General features: G+C 46.5%; 1 protein-coding gene across 3 annotated transcripts in view; it reads left to right on the top strand.

Moving 5' to 3' along the window:
* The window catches only part of MEN1 (menin 1), an 82,996-nt gene that overhangs the window by 19,490 nt on the left and 47,662 nt on the right, over positions 1-15,844 (top strand). For all 3 annotated transcript variants that reach the window (XM_018567069.1, XM_018567070.1, XM_018567068.1), the window contains one exon: positions 8,651-8,859. In XM_018567069.1, coding sequence (XP_018422571.1) covers positions 8,651-8,859 — 209 coding nt within the window. The remainder of the gene's footprint in view (positions 1-8,650; positions 8,860-15,844) is intronic.

Genomic DNA, 15,844 nt, shown 5'->3' with positions numbered 1-15,844 from the left:
TATATATATATATTTTGGTAGTGCATGCTTTTAAGCTTTCTTTCATGTGATCTCAAGAATCACCAGGTTTTCTGGCCAATGGAAAACAATAATATATTTGTTGTGTACATGTTTCTTTCTGGTTTTCTTGTCAGGGGTGCAGTATTCCTGACGCCTGGGACATGCAGTTCCAGGCACCAGGCAGGTGTGTTGTTTTTTTTCGTTTTTTTTTACATTTAGCCCTGCTGCGGGCAAGCAGGGCTAAATGTTGACCAGGGGAGCCGCTGCTTATTTTAGTGAGGTGGGCGTGTCACGTACCAAGGTGGAGACTGAGCTGACCAGTGGGCTACCCTTGCAGCACTAGTCCAACTCCCCTGGAGATGATAACAGGAGGAGTGAGGACTCGGGGACGCACGAGTGGAAAGCCCAGTTTTTAAATTTCGACACCCCTGCTTGTGCTATCAGAGCTCCCAATCCGGGAAAATTTCTTCTTCGCAGGCCGCCGCTTGCTGTGCTTTTTGAAATGAGCATCACTGGGGTTGAAGAGGTTTTCATGGGTCCTCACCAGGTAGATAAGTCGACAGATCCAGCATGGACACTTCTGAATCCTCCATTTTGTTCACAAGCTTGAGCTTGCTAGGAAGAGAAGACTGGTTGTATCGCACGTTTTCAGGCGCACTCATTGCATGATTTTGCCTGAAAAGCTCATGTACTTTCTGGCATGACAGTTGGGCACCATTGAATATAATAGGAATCTTCATCTTGAGCATTGTCGCACTTTGGGAATGCACGACAAATTGCTGACATGTGAATGGGGGTTAAAGGATCAGAAACGAAACTGGAGTTTTCTCGTGCACATGTCTGTTTCTTGAATTAACTAGAATCCACCATCAAGAACTTGTTCGCAAGACTTCCTCCCAAAACCTGATCAATTTAATGGATCGGTAGGCACAAACAGTAAAATTTTGCTCCTGAAAAACTGGTTGCATTTTAACCCACGTTAGCTTGGCTGCAGTGGTACTGTGGGTTACTTTAGCTCAAACGTTGCTCTGCAAAACAAGCATCTAAGAAATTTCTGTTCCAACTCTTCTTTGGATGCTATCATCTAGGACTTTACTTTTGGAAAGAGTGCACATCTTCCCAGACATGTAAACCAAGGGATCCCTTTCCTCTTATCCTTTTGCTCCTAAGAAATGAATGCTAAATGTGCTACATAATTTAGGATCCAATCCAGGCCTACGAAGTCCTGGAGCGCCAAGTCTTCCATGTTCTCTGAAAATCTTCCTCAGCATGAAGGTCTGCCCCACACTTTAGCTTCTTGCTATGGTGACTTTCATCACAGATGATGTCACAGGGCTGGGCCTTCCTCCGCTTCTGCTGGAAGATCCTTATCATGGGTGCGAGCCTGTCTGCTTGGAGAGGTGTGCTCTGTGCCCTTTCGTAACAGGGTTTCTGGATACAGGATGAATCCAACTGCTGGAGATTCACGCTGTGGATTTCTTGCCCCTGCATCGGGCACAGCAGTTAAAGAGTCACCCATTGAGGATTCAGTCTGATAATGCCTGCAGCTTGAGATGTAGAACACCTCTTGTGATGGGTAGTGTGTCAGGTCCAGTCTCTCTGTGGTCCACATCCTAGTAGTGGGGAACTATCGGGAGGTGTGTCATTATTGCTACCAATGATGGGAAACACTGGATGTAGATCTCATGGAATCCCACAAGTAGCATTGGGGAATGAATGCTGGCCTTGGCAATCATGTTTGACAGCCCTTGGCTTCTTATTTTTTGGTCCAAGTGAATCACTTATATTGTCCCACCTGTTAGGACTCCCTTTGCACCTTGGGACCAAAACTCTGTACATTCTACTCTACGGATAAGCCACTTTTTTGCTTTCTTTTTTTTTTTTTACACTGTCTCAAAAGGTGGCTTCTTTTGTTGCCATCATTTCTGTCAGAAAAGTCTCAGAGCTGGCAGGTTTTTCTTGCAAGGCCTTGTCTTGTCCCAAGATACTCAGTGTTCTTTTCTGCTTAACATAATTTCCTGTTTGTCTTTTATCCATCACTGTCTCATCCAAAGGAGTTGGCCTTACACTCTTTCGATGCCATAAGGTATTTTAGTGTATATGTGACACCCATGGCTTCTTTTTGGAAGACTGATTCCCTGTTCATTTAATATGGACAATCCTTGAAGAGAATCTCTCTTTGTAAGTTTTAACATTTCAGTATAGAGTCGAAATATGGCAGGCTTCTTTGAACCCTTAGCCACTTGCACTGTTTGTGAAACTGCCCATTATTGCCACTTTGCATATTTCTCCTCCTGACACCCTTACTTATCTCTTGATGCGGATTCCCCAGCAGTCCAGACAGGCACGGTCTCTGCCACTTCCACCTCTAGACCAAGGCCAGTTTTTGGCTGAGGAAAAGGGTGAAGGCCTGTTGGCAAGGAGGTGAGGAGCATGTGAACAGGATTTTTTCAGGTTTTTGCCTGTAAGTGGAAGATTTTCTTTCCTTATTTTCCACTTAGTTTCTATTTTCAAAATGTTTGAAACCTGAAACCAGACATTTTTTTATATCGCTGTAGATCTTTAGGCAATTTAGTGTACTTAAAGTAGATTTCCTAGGTTACTTTTCCAGTATTAAAGTGACATTAAAGTCAAAAATGTTCTTCCCTCCCCCCAATGTTAATGTTAGCACTTACCTTAAATGAGGTTTCTTAATCCGATCTTCCTCTACTTTCCTGATGTTTTCATCTGACCTCCCCAGCGGTGCGGCGGCCCTCCGATCCAGCGCTGACTCCTCTCTGCTTCCAGGCACTTCCGATCCAGCGGTGTCTGCATGCGGGTGCACGCATCCATAGACTTACCTTGCGTCTCTGCTCGTCTCCCGCCCGAGAATCCGAACTGCGCATGTGCCCGCCCCAAGATGCCTTGCGGCCGCCCAAGCATTTTCTGCTTCTCGGGCAATAGCGCGCGACAAAAACAGGGTAAGATCATATCACTTTTTAGCAACTAGTCCATAGGGATTTTAAAAAACTTTGCTCTGAGAGAGGACACAAGGCCCAAAACTTGAGTCCAGAAGAAGTGAAAGCGTTACATCTCAGGAAAAATCACGATTTAGTAATAAAACAAGCAGACAAGCGAGGGGGCCTGGTAATTCAGGACCGCAAAGACTATATAAGAGAGGCACACAGACTGTTGTCCGATAGTTCCACTTATGTAAAACTAGCTAGTGATCCCACAGTCGACTATAAGGGACAACTTAATATCCTACTCAAGGAAGCTAAGGACACTGGCGTACTCTCCAAATCAGAATTTCAGTTTCTATCTGTTGGTCACCCCTGTGTACCGTATTTCTATCATACACGTAAAATCCAACTTTGCCCCCGGGCAGGCCGATTTATAGCCGGTATGGATAGTCTCACATATAATCTGGCCAGCTATATTGACTATTTCCTCCAACCATTAGTGTGCGAAATACCCTCCTTCGTGAGAGATTCCAGTCATATCCTCGAGATCTTGAAACCTTATACCTGGAAAGAAGGCTACCTTTGGGCCTCTTTAGATGTGGCCTTGTTGTACACCTCCATTGATCACCAGTCAGGGCTTCAAGCAGTACAACATTTTCTGATCAAATCAGGTTCCATTAATTCCTCCCAAGCAAAGTTTATCCTCAAAGCCATCGAATATACCCTAACCCACAATTATTTTACCTTTTTAGGCAAATATGTCCAATTAAGGGGGACGGCCATGGGAGCCAGATTCGCTCCGAGCTATGCCAACTTATTCATGGCATGGTGGGAACAGCAATACATTTGGAACAATAACCCATTTGGCAAGCATCTTGTCCTGTTTGCTCGTTACATCGATGACATTATCATTATTTGGGAAGGTACTGAGACCACCTTAGTGGAATTTGTAGAGTATTGTAGAAGAAATCCCTTCCAACTGGTTTTTACATACGTGGTGGATAAGAATCTTATAGTATTTCTTGATTTGGAGTTAAGTGTGGATCCAAGAGGGGAAATAATTTCAAAAACGCACTTTAAGCCTTCTGCAGGTAATTCCTACTTACATGCAAGAAGTAGCCATCACCCCAGATGGATAGAAAATGTACCAGACGGGCAATTCGGTAGACTTAGAAGGACCTGTACTCAGGATTCAGATTATGGCAAACAAGGAGAGATCTTGAAGGAAAAATTCCGTGATAAGGGGTATGATCAAAGTGTCATCAATGAGGCTTTTGATAAACACCTAGTGCCCCCTCCCCTAAAAAAGACCTATAATAAGAAAAAGAATGTAACTACTTCTAAATACCAAACCAGTTTTTGCACCCAATACAATAATGCTGCTTTCCGCATTTGTCAGGTCCTAAGAAAGCATTGGGGAGTATTGAAAGAAGATCCCTTCCTTAATAGATCTTTATCCAGGGCACCTCAAGTAATCTTCCGCAAACCAAATGACCTGCGTAGACAAATAGCTCCAAGTAAGATCAAGACTCGGAGAGGTTTACACTCAGATCAGGGACTATTCGGCCAAACAGGGTGTTATAGGTGCAATGCACCAAATTGTGGGGCCTGTGCCTTTCTTTGGCACAGAAAGAAAGTAGTTGAGGGACAAAAAGGGAAAGTGTTTTCGATCAAACAATTTATTAATTGTGCTTCCACCTTTGTGATATATGGAATCCTATGTCCCTGTGGCAAATTGTATGTGGGTCGCACCACCAGAAGCCTACGAACAAGGTTTGGTGAGCATAAAAGAAATATAATTTAAAAAGCTGATGACCACTCATTACCCATACATTTTTTGAATTTTCACAACCACAGTCCTGAAGGCCTGAAGGTCTTTGGTATAGAACAAATTTCATTAGATCTTGATGAGGGGAACAGATTTAAAAGGTTATGTAGGAGGGAGGCATTTTGGATATACACATTATATGGGGATTAAATTAGGGATGCACCGATACCACTTTTTTGGGTCTGAGTACGAGTACCGATACTTTTTTTTTTTAGTACTCGCCGATACCAATTACCGATACTTTTTCTTAAAGGGGCAGATATAACTTTTTTTTATGCCATCCTGTGCCCAGCCCACACCTGTAGTGTGGCACCGTTATATCTAATTCTGCATACCTGGCTGTATATTATACATTAAAAAATGTAATATACAGCCAGGTATGCAGAAATAAATATAACTGTTCCACACTATATGTATGCATTATATCACACAGCCCCCTGAGACCTCACACAGCCCCCTGAGACCTCACACAGCCCCCTGAGACCCCACACAGCCCCCTGAGACCTCACACAGCCCCCTGAGACCCCACACAGACAAAAAGGGAAAGTGTTTTCGATTAAACAATGTATTAATTGTGCTTCCACCTTTGTGATATATGGAATCCTATGTCCTTGTTGTATGTGGGTCGCACCACCAGAAGCCTACGAACAAGGTTTGGGGAGCATAAAAGAAATATAATTAAAAAAGCTGATGACCACTCATTACCCGTAAATTTTTTGAATTTTCACAACCACAGTCCTGAAGGCCTGAAGGTCTTTGGTATTGAACTAATTTCATCAGATCTGGATGAGGGGAACAGATTTAAAAGGTTATGTAGGAGGGAGGCATTTTGGATATACACATTAAATAGTCTTTTTCCCATGGGATTAAATGAAGGGATGGAATTGGCACAGTCTTTGTAGTATCTACTATGTTTCATTATTTATTCCATCATTGAGATTCATTTGTTTCACCCTCCCAAATATATACAAATCTTCCTAGGAATTAATTTGATGTAAAGAAAAAAACTTTCCAAAAATAATTATTTAGTGAACAATCAGACCAGGTATTATATCCAAAACCGGTTATCACTTAACATATGATGTGCTTAAAAATGTCCTCATTTCATATGTAATACTAAATAATTTCAAAGATCATTTTTATACTCTAATTACCTTAAATAACTGCACCATTAATTATCTATTCATATATCTATGTATATATTATACATTCATTGTATATATACCCTTATAGGAGACTGGAATATAGTTTTTAGCCAATACATTATATTAGTATATTACTCTACATATGTAATTTTATATTGTGGTTTTAAAGTCAATTATTTATCCTAGTTATTTCCTAATTTTCCATCTGATTTAGCTTATTGTACTAATATAAGACTTAGTTGATATCTTTGAGACAGTATATCAACTAGTAATAATTGCACTATCAAATGCATTTCCATTCACACAGTATTACCACGTTAATAAGGTTTTTCTATGTATTCTCTGAGTTACTAATGCTATTGATCGTTATATTTTTTGAACCTACAACATAATTGATTGTTGCCGTGTTTTATCATTTATATGTTATGTTTATTATTGTGATTGCATATAGTGTTTCTCTCTCTCTCAGTTGTTTCAACGTTACATCTAAAAAGTTTTTTGCAACAATCTGCAACTATATGACAAACCCTAAGTGTTTATGAATTGCATAGTTGCTATTAAGCCAAGATATCGGTTTGCGATCTCAAGAGCCGTTTTTTCCACCAGAGTCAGAGGACTTTCCAATTTATAGTAACATTATACCTTTTAAACCCTTTTTATAACGGTTTTTATATTAATTCGTTTCAGTATTTTCTGATAATTTTAATAAGAATGACAATGTTTTTTTAATTATTAGTAATGGTGGTTTTATCCGCCAGACAGGTGTGAGCCAATAGCTGGATTACCGGCAATTGGTCTGAAATTGCCATATGACCTTTCGTAGACAAACTTCAGTGATTGGTCAGTTTTAATTTAAATAGAGCAGGATATAGAAGAGTTCCTTTAGGTTCTGATGAAGGGGGCGTGCCCCTGAAACGCGTAGACCATCCAAACTCACAGGGGCAGAGGACTTTTGATTTGTTTCACCCCGTGAGACTCCCGCTGTCAGAGTTTCATACTTCATCTCTTGCATGCCTTTTATCGATCGACCTTTTGTGAGTATATTTTCAGCTGTGTGCTGTTCAAATAAATAACTTTTTTACACTATGGAGGCGCTCTGTTTTATCTTTTAAAAACAGGGTAAGTTTAAACCGCTGTTAAATCGTTTTTTTGTTTTGTTTTTTGTTTTACTTTTTGCCTATGTCTACTGCTTGCTAGCAGTAGATATAGGCAAAAAAAACTGAACCCCTTTAGAACCCCTTTAACCCCTTCATGACTGAGCTTGTTTTTAGTAAATGACTGACACACTTTTGACATTTTTGCTGTGTGATTCTTCCACGTCAGTAATATACTTTCTTACAAAGTGCACCCACACATATATTGTTTTTTTAGAGGACAGATAGGGCTACATATTTATATCACATATGTGTGTCTAACGCCTCACTTAGGACAAATAAAATATAAAAAAAGGAAAAAATTTAAAAACAAAACACTTATTTCCCAGTTTTGATTTGTAGTATTTTTTTACAAAACCAGCACAGCTAAAAAAAAAAAAAATGCAAAAAATACATTCATTTATTTGTCCTTTTATTTTTTTACACTTTTTTTTTTCTTCACACTTTTTCACTTTTTTTTAACACTTTTTTCACTATTTTGTAAAAACTTTTAAACATTTTATTTATTTAATTATATCAAGCAGTCATTGTGAATTAATCTCACTATTACTGCTTGATACATTAATAAATTTTTTGGTTATTATTAGGCTGCTTCAAACTTCAGAACAGCCAATAATAAGTTAGTGACACTGATCCTGCAGCAGTTCAGGATTCAGCTGTCACTTAGGCCTCATTCACACACGAACCGGCCCGCACGTACAGCTCCGTGCTGCGTGCGGGGCCGTACCAAGCAGCTGCCGGGAAGGACAGGTGCTGCGTGTGATTAGTACGCAGCCCCCGTCCTCCTCTATGGGGCTACGCAGCCGTACGTCCCACTATGCTGGCCCGCGCTGCACATCCGTAGGGGTGCGGGTGAGTGTATTCATACGCCGCCGGAATGGATCCTGTATGCGTCCCGGCCAGAAAACCTGCACCCCTACAGACCTGCAGTTGAGGTGAGCGTAGGGGGGCGTACAGCCACGTAGCCCCATAGAGAAGGACGGGGGCTGCGTACTAATCACACACAGCACCTGTCCTTCCCGGCAGCTGCTTGGTACGGCCCCGCACGCCGCACGGATCTGTACGTGAGGGCCGATTCGTGTGTGAATGAGGCCTAATGGTTTTCTGATCATTCCAACAACTATCAGAAAACTGAAACATTCTTCTTTCAGGAGTAGATACATTATGTGTGTATTGCTGAAAGAAAAAAAAAAGCCAGTATACAATCAATCAAGAGAGATATCTCTAGATCTATACGAGCTGTCAGAATGCCGGCTCTGCTTTGACTCTCAGACACCCAATATTAAGGTATCAGGTGTCTGAAAAAGGTTAACCCTTCCATTAATGGATGCCTCTATACTGAGGCATCCATTAATGAATGGTAACCGCTGATTCTCAGCGGTTACCAGCCCTCTAATGCAGCAAATAACTCGTCACATACAGTGTACGTGACGAGTCATTTGGTCCCTTTGTGGCGGGACGTACAGTGTAGTCTCCCGTCACGAAGGGGTTAAACTAATAAAGCATATAGTTGGTGGGGAAAATGCATGCTCTGGTGATGTTATTAAACAGTGTTGATTCACCTTTCCCTGTCTGTTTTAGGAACAAAGCTTGACTCGCCTGGTGTGGCCTTTGCAGTTGTTGCTGCCTGTCAAGTCCTAGGTCTTACTGATGTGCATTTAGCTCTTTCTGAGGACCATGCATGGGTTGTATTTGGAAAAGAAGGGGAGCAGACAGCTGAAGTTACCTGGCATGGCAAGGGTAATGAGGACCGAAGAGGGCAGTCTGTAAATCCAGGCATAATAGAAAAGGTGAGATGATAAGTTTCTATAACTATAAACCCTGTGTCCATAATATTGTTTAGCGCATTGCAAACGATAAAATTCTTAAAGGACAGATTACGGATTTATAATAGGCTCCCTAACCCCCAACCTAATCTAAGCCTCAACCCTTTCACCAGGTGTCTACTTACTTGTTCCTAACTCTTCTCTAGGAAGAACACACTGGAGGAGGCTGCCAACATTTTGAAGAAGTAGGCAGGCACCTTGGTGGGGGGTTGAGGTTTATATTAGGTTTGGGGACTAGGAAGGGGATGCATGAGTGTGGGTTCTTTTTTTTTTTTTTTTTTTAATCTTAAACGAACAAACCGAAGAGAGAAGCGAATTGGTTGCCATGCACAGCTGCTCCAGATTTTGTCTGCTCCATAGTAGGGAGGGGGGTCATGAGTGTGGGTTCTTTTTTTTTTTTTTTTTTTTAATCCTAAACTTTTTTAAACACATCTTAACTATAGAATATACAATGAATGGGCCTTTATATTTTTGACTATATTTGTGAATTTATAACTATATTAATAGCCATTGCTGGAGAAAAATATATTTATACTGTAGTGCGATGGCGCTACATCTTGTTTGGGACCTGCAGCAGCTATACTGGGCTTGATTGATTTAACACTGTTTAGAACTGACTGCATATATTGTATAATACCAGGCCTCCATATCCGGAAATTTACCTGCGAGTTCCCTCACGGTTCCCAGTTCACCTTTCAGATCACTTCCGATCACAGGCAGGTGCTTGAAGACTAACTGGAGTGAAATATAAGGCTGTTCACTGAGCGGCAGGCTGTGTTCTCTAGGGAAATATTGTGTGTGTGATATGGAACTATTCCTTTTTCTTCTGTGCTGTGACTTATCTTACATTGGCTTCGATGAACAGTTTTTTCCCTTTTTGTTTCAACTGCCATTGAGCTGGGGCATCTATATACACTTACTTTAGGACCACTTCCTGTGAGGTGGCTTACATCACCTGTCAAGGAGGCATCAAAGGGTTGTGCAGCTCAAAGAGAGGTAAACCCATTTCTGGCCTGATCAGAACTTCATGTTCCGGCCATGACTGCGGGGCACATCCCAGGTGTGTAAAATTTGTGGGTGGATGACCTCGGTTGTCAAAGTCGGGATCCCAGAAATTGGTCTCTCCACCCAAAGGTGTTTGGAGACCTTTGTCACAGGACAGGGGAAGCGGACCTCCTAACTTCCAGGTTCAATAACAAATTGTACAGATTGGTTGCGAGTATGAGGGACCCTCGGGCCTTTGCATTGGAAGCCCTGATGACTCAGTGGAATCAGTTCAACCTGTTTTATGCCTTTTCTTCCTTTAAAGCTCATTCCTCATCTACTATGCAGGATCGAGGAGGAGGTCATTGCAGTGATACTAATTGCCATAGACTGACCCAGGACTTTGTTATTGTCCAGCTGCTGGCAGACTCTCTGTGGGCCCTCCTGGGTTGTCTGGATCTTGTGTCTCAGGGACCAATCTACCATCCTGCCTTTCGGTTGCTGTCTTGAACAGCTTGGCTGTTGAAGTTCAAGTCATAAGACACAGGGACCCATCAGATTTTCAAGTTTCTTTTTTACAGAGTTTACCATCGCACTATCGTCTCTGTGGGATAACTGTTGACCTTTCTCCAGTCTGCTCTAAATCAGTGTTTGGCCTTGGTTCTTTCTCAGAGCCCATTTGCCTCTCATTCCTTAGTGAAGGCCTTCATACAGGGAGGTGCACCTGTTAGTCGGATTTGTAAGGCAGCCATCTGTTTTTTCGTTGTTTTCTCTGGGACCTGTTGGCCGTTTTATTTGCTGTTTTGCCCCCTCCTTAGTTGGACTGCTTTTGGACATCCTAAGGTCCCAATGAAAAATAATTCTGTGTCCCGTGGTGTACCAATAAAGGAGAACTATGGGTAGAGGTGCACCGAAATTGAATTTTCGTGGCGAAAATAAATAAAAAAAAGTCAGACTGAACCCATTTTTTTTTCTCTAACCTTTTAAAAAAGGGGAGGAGAGCTCTGTCCGTCTGCTTGGCCTCCTATGACAGCTGACAACTGTCTCCTCACCACAACACTCTCCATCCTGATCTGCCTGTCACAGGGGGCGGTGCGGGAGGAGAGCTCGGCCTCCTTTGACACCGCTGCTTGCTGCACTCCCCTCCCTGCCCCACTTGGCCTCCTGACAGTTTCTCTCCTCCCTGCCCCACTTGGCCTCCTGACAGTTTCTCTCCTCCCCGCTGGGCTCTGCTCTGTGTCAAAGGGAAGACAGAGCATCGCCCAGCAGCTAGGAGAGAAACTAGAGATGCACAGCATTTTCAGGCCAAAAATTGTACTTTTGGCATTTCAGCCAAAGTACAATTTTCAGCCTATATGTTTCTGCGGCCCAAATTTTGGTGCATCCCCATTTATGAGGAGAATAAAATACACTCCTCCCCATAATTAGAGCTGACGTTTGATACTGAAGCTGTCACATGTCGGCTCTATAGATTGAGAACTGAGCGAACACATACCGCCGATCGCTCAGTTCCCAGTCATCTTTCTGCAGGGAGCAGTGACTGATTCCCCCCTCTCCTCTCTCTTTCTCCAGCGCTGACTGGAGGGAATGATGGGGTGGGTGGGGGTGCGGGCACAGCTGACTTTGCCTCTAGGGAGGTAAAGCTAGCTGTCAATCAGGTAGCGGGGTGGATCCTGACAATATTCTCTCCCGGCTGCAGCATGGCTCTGCGCTGTTAACGTATAGCAGGCAATAGCCAGCTATATGCTGAGTTTTGGGTCACAGGAGGACATTAGTATATGTCCTCCTGTGACCCTAAAGAGAGCTATGGGGGAAAAAAGGTTGGGCCATAGTTCTTTTAAGAAAACAGGATTTTTGTCTTGCCTTTTAAAATCTTTTTTTTATTATTTGTTGGAATTCATCACATGACACAGGTTTCTCCCCAAAATTAAGGCATGCTGGGAGTGGGAGGGATTATGCTAGGCTGTCTGATTTTACCGGTAAGGCAAAAATCTTATTTCTCTTACGTTCATTGAAGGACACAGGGCAACAGATCGTAGATCCTGTACTTTAGGGTATATAGCCACCTGCAGGAGAAGGACGCTAGGTACACAACAAAAGACAGCCTAGGGGCGGCCCCTGCTGGTGGCCCAACCCCCCACCTGCTGACAAGTCTCCTGTCTAGCGTCAGGAGTAGAAAGCTAAAAAAAATTATCCTCCTTTTCTTCGCTGTTTCTTCATGCAAGTGTCGTCATGCTGGATGATTATAGATCCTTGGAGTCTCCACTGTGCGACCAACGAGCGCATGCAGTCCCGCTACGGTGGTTCAGCTGCGACAGTGATATCTCGACGCCTGTGGGCTTTTTGGCCCGGTGGGGTGCATATGACTGGAGGTCTTGGCCTGACAGTCACAGCGGCCCACACAGGCTGGCAGGGCTGCGACCACGGTTGGGGGCGTTTTCCCGCCATTTCCCGCACATCCTGAGGTGAGGCTTCCCCTTTGTGCTGCTTGAGTCAGCCAGTGATACTGAGGGAGTTCGCTTGGTATGGTATGTATGGAGCTGTGCTGGGGACGTGCGGGTGGACCCTACCTGCTGGATGGCTCTCTGACTGACCAGTCCTCCGTGTGGGCGACGTGCTGTGAGGGTCCGGGTCCTGTGGCGGGGAGCCACAGCTTAGTATTACACTGGGCCCTTGTCTGTCTCCTCCCCTCCCCCCTTCCCCATACCTCATGAATGCAGTGTGGGTTGTCAGTCGGTGTCAGCTGTCTGCTGGGCCCTCTGTGGCGTTACCTCTACATGCGGGGGCTGTGTGAGGGTGGTCTGGGGATGTAAACATTCGGCCGCGGGTCGCACCGCGGTCAAAAATCGAGCCCTCTGACCGAGTTGCAGCCTCTGGAGGGTTCGCGGCCGCCATTTTCGTTGAGGGCAGGCGCCCTATTCGGCCGCTGTCACTTCCTGTGGGGAGCTCTGGTGCCTGGCCTAGTTCGGACGGGCGGAAGCGGCGTTCCTTTTTCCTCAGCCTGGCTGTCTGCAGACCAAACGTGTGCAGCTCTCCTCCGAATCGCTCTGCTGTGGTGTTTCAGACGCAAGGGTCATGAGTACTGCTGGAGTCCCTCTCTGCCTGTGACGGTCTCCTGTTCCTGAGGCAGTGGAGAGGTGTGAGCGGGGTATCATGGAACGCACCGCCCACCTTACCTTGCGAGGGCTGTGGGCTGCTTTCTGCTGATTCCTCTCATTCCCCCCCGTTTTTCTGCGGCATGTACGCCTGCGCCTCTCTCCCAGGCTCTCTTGCGTTCCGCTAAGGTTATCCCCTACATCCCCCATCGATGATTTCATTTATAAAGAGTGGAAGCGACTCGATGCGGCACTCCTGGTGTCGACACTGTTGCTCCGCCGGTTGCTTTGGCTCAAATGCTGGTCGACTGACCAGGCTTCCAAGAAAGCTCTGACAGAACTTCCCTTTACCGGGAACCGTTTATCGGTACCTCCTTAGATGAGATTATTAAGGATTTGACGGGGGGTAAGTGCCTTCTTACCTCAGATGCGGAAGAAGGAACAGTGGCGGAAGCCTGGTCCCTCCTTTTCTGCTCACAAATGGCTTTTTCGGCCCCCTCCGCCCTCAGAGAAGGGCGCTAAGTTCTCCAAACCTCCTCCCTCCCAGACTGCCAAGCGTCCCTGGCAGCCTTAGTCTGCCAAGCCCTCGTCCGCATGTAGGTTTGGCCCCAGCTCTGGGTCCCAGGGTGGGGGGGCGCCTTCGGCCTTTTGCGGATTTTTGGGTGGCTCACGTCTCCGACACCTGGGTGCGGGGGTCTGGTTTCTTCGGGTTACCAGATCGAATTTCTGTCCCGTCCCGGGAACAGGTTTTTTCCCGTCCAACACACGACTTTCTCTCCCGTTCATTGAAGGACACAGGGCAACAGATCGTAGATCCTGTATGGCAGCGGTTCTCAATGTGGGGGTCGCGACCCCGTCGGGGGTCGAATGACTATCTGCCGGGGGTCGCCTCGCGGCCCCGGGAAAGGTCTGCTCCGCTGGTTTTTTTTCTTTCTGACATCGGAGCCGCATGCGGTCGTAAATCAGAGAAAAAAAAAAACTTTCTCCCCGGACAGGTTCGCTATGCTCGATCGAGCATAGCAAACCTTTCTCTGCTGTTTTCTTTTCCTGACATCGGGCCGCAGGCCGTAATCAGTGTGAGAATGGCGCGATGACGTCACCGGAACGTATCCGCGTGGTGACGTCACGCCGCGTGACCCCGCCGGGTCATCTAACGTCTGCGCCTGCGCGGCCTGGAAGCGCCGGCGGACGTCCCCTTCGTGCGCGTGCCCGCACAGGAGCCTGGATCGGGACCTGCCCTGGCCTACGGACCGGGACCCGACATGGTCTACGAACCGGGACCCGACACTGGGATTCTTCTTCCCTTTTCCTTCCTTCTTTTGGTTGTATCTTCAAGCAACTGCCGGCTGGGTGACACGCTGGATGTGCAGAGATCCTTGTAGTCCGACCCAGTCTGGCCTACGAGCTTATGCAGACTCTGCTCCGGTGGGTCGGCTGCGCCTACTCTCTCAGGGCCTGTGGGAGTCTTCCCGGTGGGGTGCATATGACTGGGGGTCTTGGCTGCCCAGTCACAGTACCCTCAACAGGCATGCGGCGCCCCGGCTACGGTCAGGTGGCGTTTCGCCATCCTGCTGGACCCTGGTTTTGGCTGCAGTTGTGTTCAGCATTGACGCTCCCAGTTTACTGGTGCGATCCGTGCTTCCCAGGGTCTTCTCCTGCGTCCCCTAGGAGGTGAGTATGCTGGACTGGGGGTTTGTCGGAGACCTGCGCAGGGTGACTTGTGCTGTGGCCATTGAAAGGTCCGGGTCTGCTGCAGACCGCGGTGGTAGTCACTGGGACACCACGGTCGTGCCTGTGTTGGGGCAGCGCCTGCAGCCCGCGGCAACTAAATTTGTCCCCGGTTTTGTGGCCTAGTGGGGACGAGGCTGTGGAGCTTTCCCAGCGGGGGTGCTGGACCCCGAGATGGAGAATGGCTGGTTGGGGACAGCGCGGTGCCACCTCCGCACCGGTGGCTGCTGCAAGTGCGGCCTGTGGCCGAAAGAACTTGTTCCCCCGTTTTTGCGGCCTAGCGGGGCATGAGTGGTGGGCTCCCTCCGTGGGGCCTTGGCTTGGGCAGTTGGTGCCAGTCCGCTGGGGCTGTACTGGAAGGTGGATTGCCGTGCCGAAAATTTAGTCCCAGTCTTACAGCCTAGCAGCTTGGCCGCTTTTTGCTCCCTGGGAGGTATTTCTGCTGGGGTTTCCGGTCCGTAGCGGACCATGGTGAGGTGACACGGCTCCACAGTCTCCTGTGGGGGCAGTATGGGCGGCGCATGGCCCCGAATCTGGTCCCCGGCCTTGCGGCCTGTTGGGGCATGGGCGGCCGCCATTTTGGTTTTGGGCAGCTGCCCTAACTGGTTGTCTCGCTTCCCCCCTTGCGCCCTGAAGGGCTTGTCAGCTGTTTACTGGGTCACTCTGCCTGGTGCTGGGGAGTGTTTGGACACCATACTGGGGCGTGAGTACTCGTTGCAGGGTAGTCTCCAGGAGGCAATCCTGGAGGGCGCTGCGGTTTTGGAGCGCGAGCACGAAACTAACTCCGGGGCCCTTGTGCGGCCGATCCTGGTTTCTGCTTGGTCTCCCGGGCTCTGACGGCATGGGCAGCGATATTGCGTCAGGGGCTTGCGGAGAAAATGATCTCTCCCGCTTATGTGGTATTGATGGAGCACAACTCGCCCCTGGTGCCGAACAGGTCAGTGTCGGCGGTTACGCTTCGCCGGTTGCCTTGGCTTAAGTGCTGGTCGGCTGACCAGGCTTCCAAGAAAACTTGACGGAGCTTCCCTTTAATTTTTTTCCCCTTTTTTTTCCCTTTTTTTTTGAGTGGCTCACGTCTCCAAAACCTGGGTGCGGGAGCTAGTTTCTTCATGTTACAAGATCTAATTTCTGTCCCGGGAACG

This window comes from Nanorana parkeri, unplaced genomic scaffold, assembly GCF_000935625.1.
Source record: "Nanorana parkeri isolate BGI_ZX_2015 unplaced genomic scaffold, ASM93562v1 scaffold1004, whole genome shotgun sequence".
Taxonomy (NCBI): Eukaryota; Metazoa; Chordata; class Amphibia; order Anura; family Dicroglossidae; genus Nanorana; species Nanorana parkeri.
The sequence above is the reverse complement of the archived record's forward strand: the minus strand, read 5'-3'. Positions and strand labels throughout refer to the sequence as shown.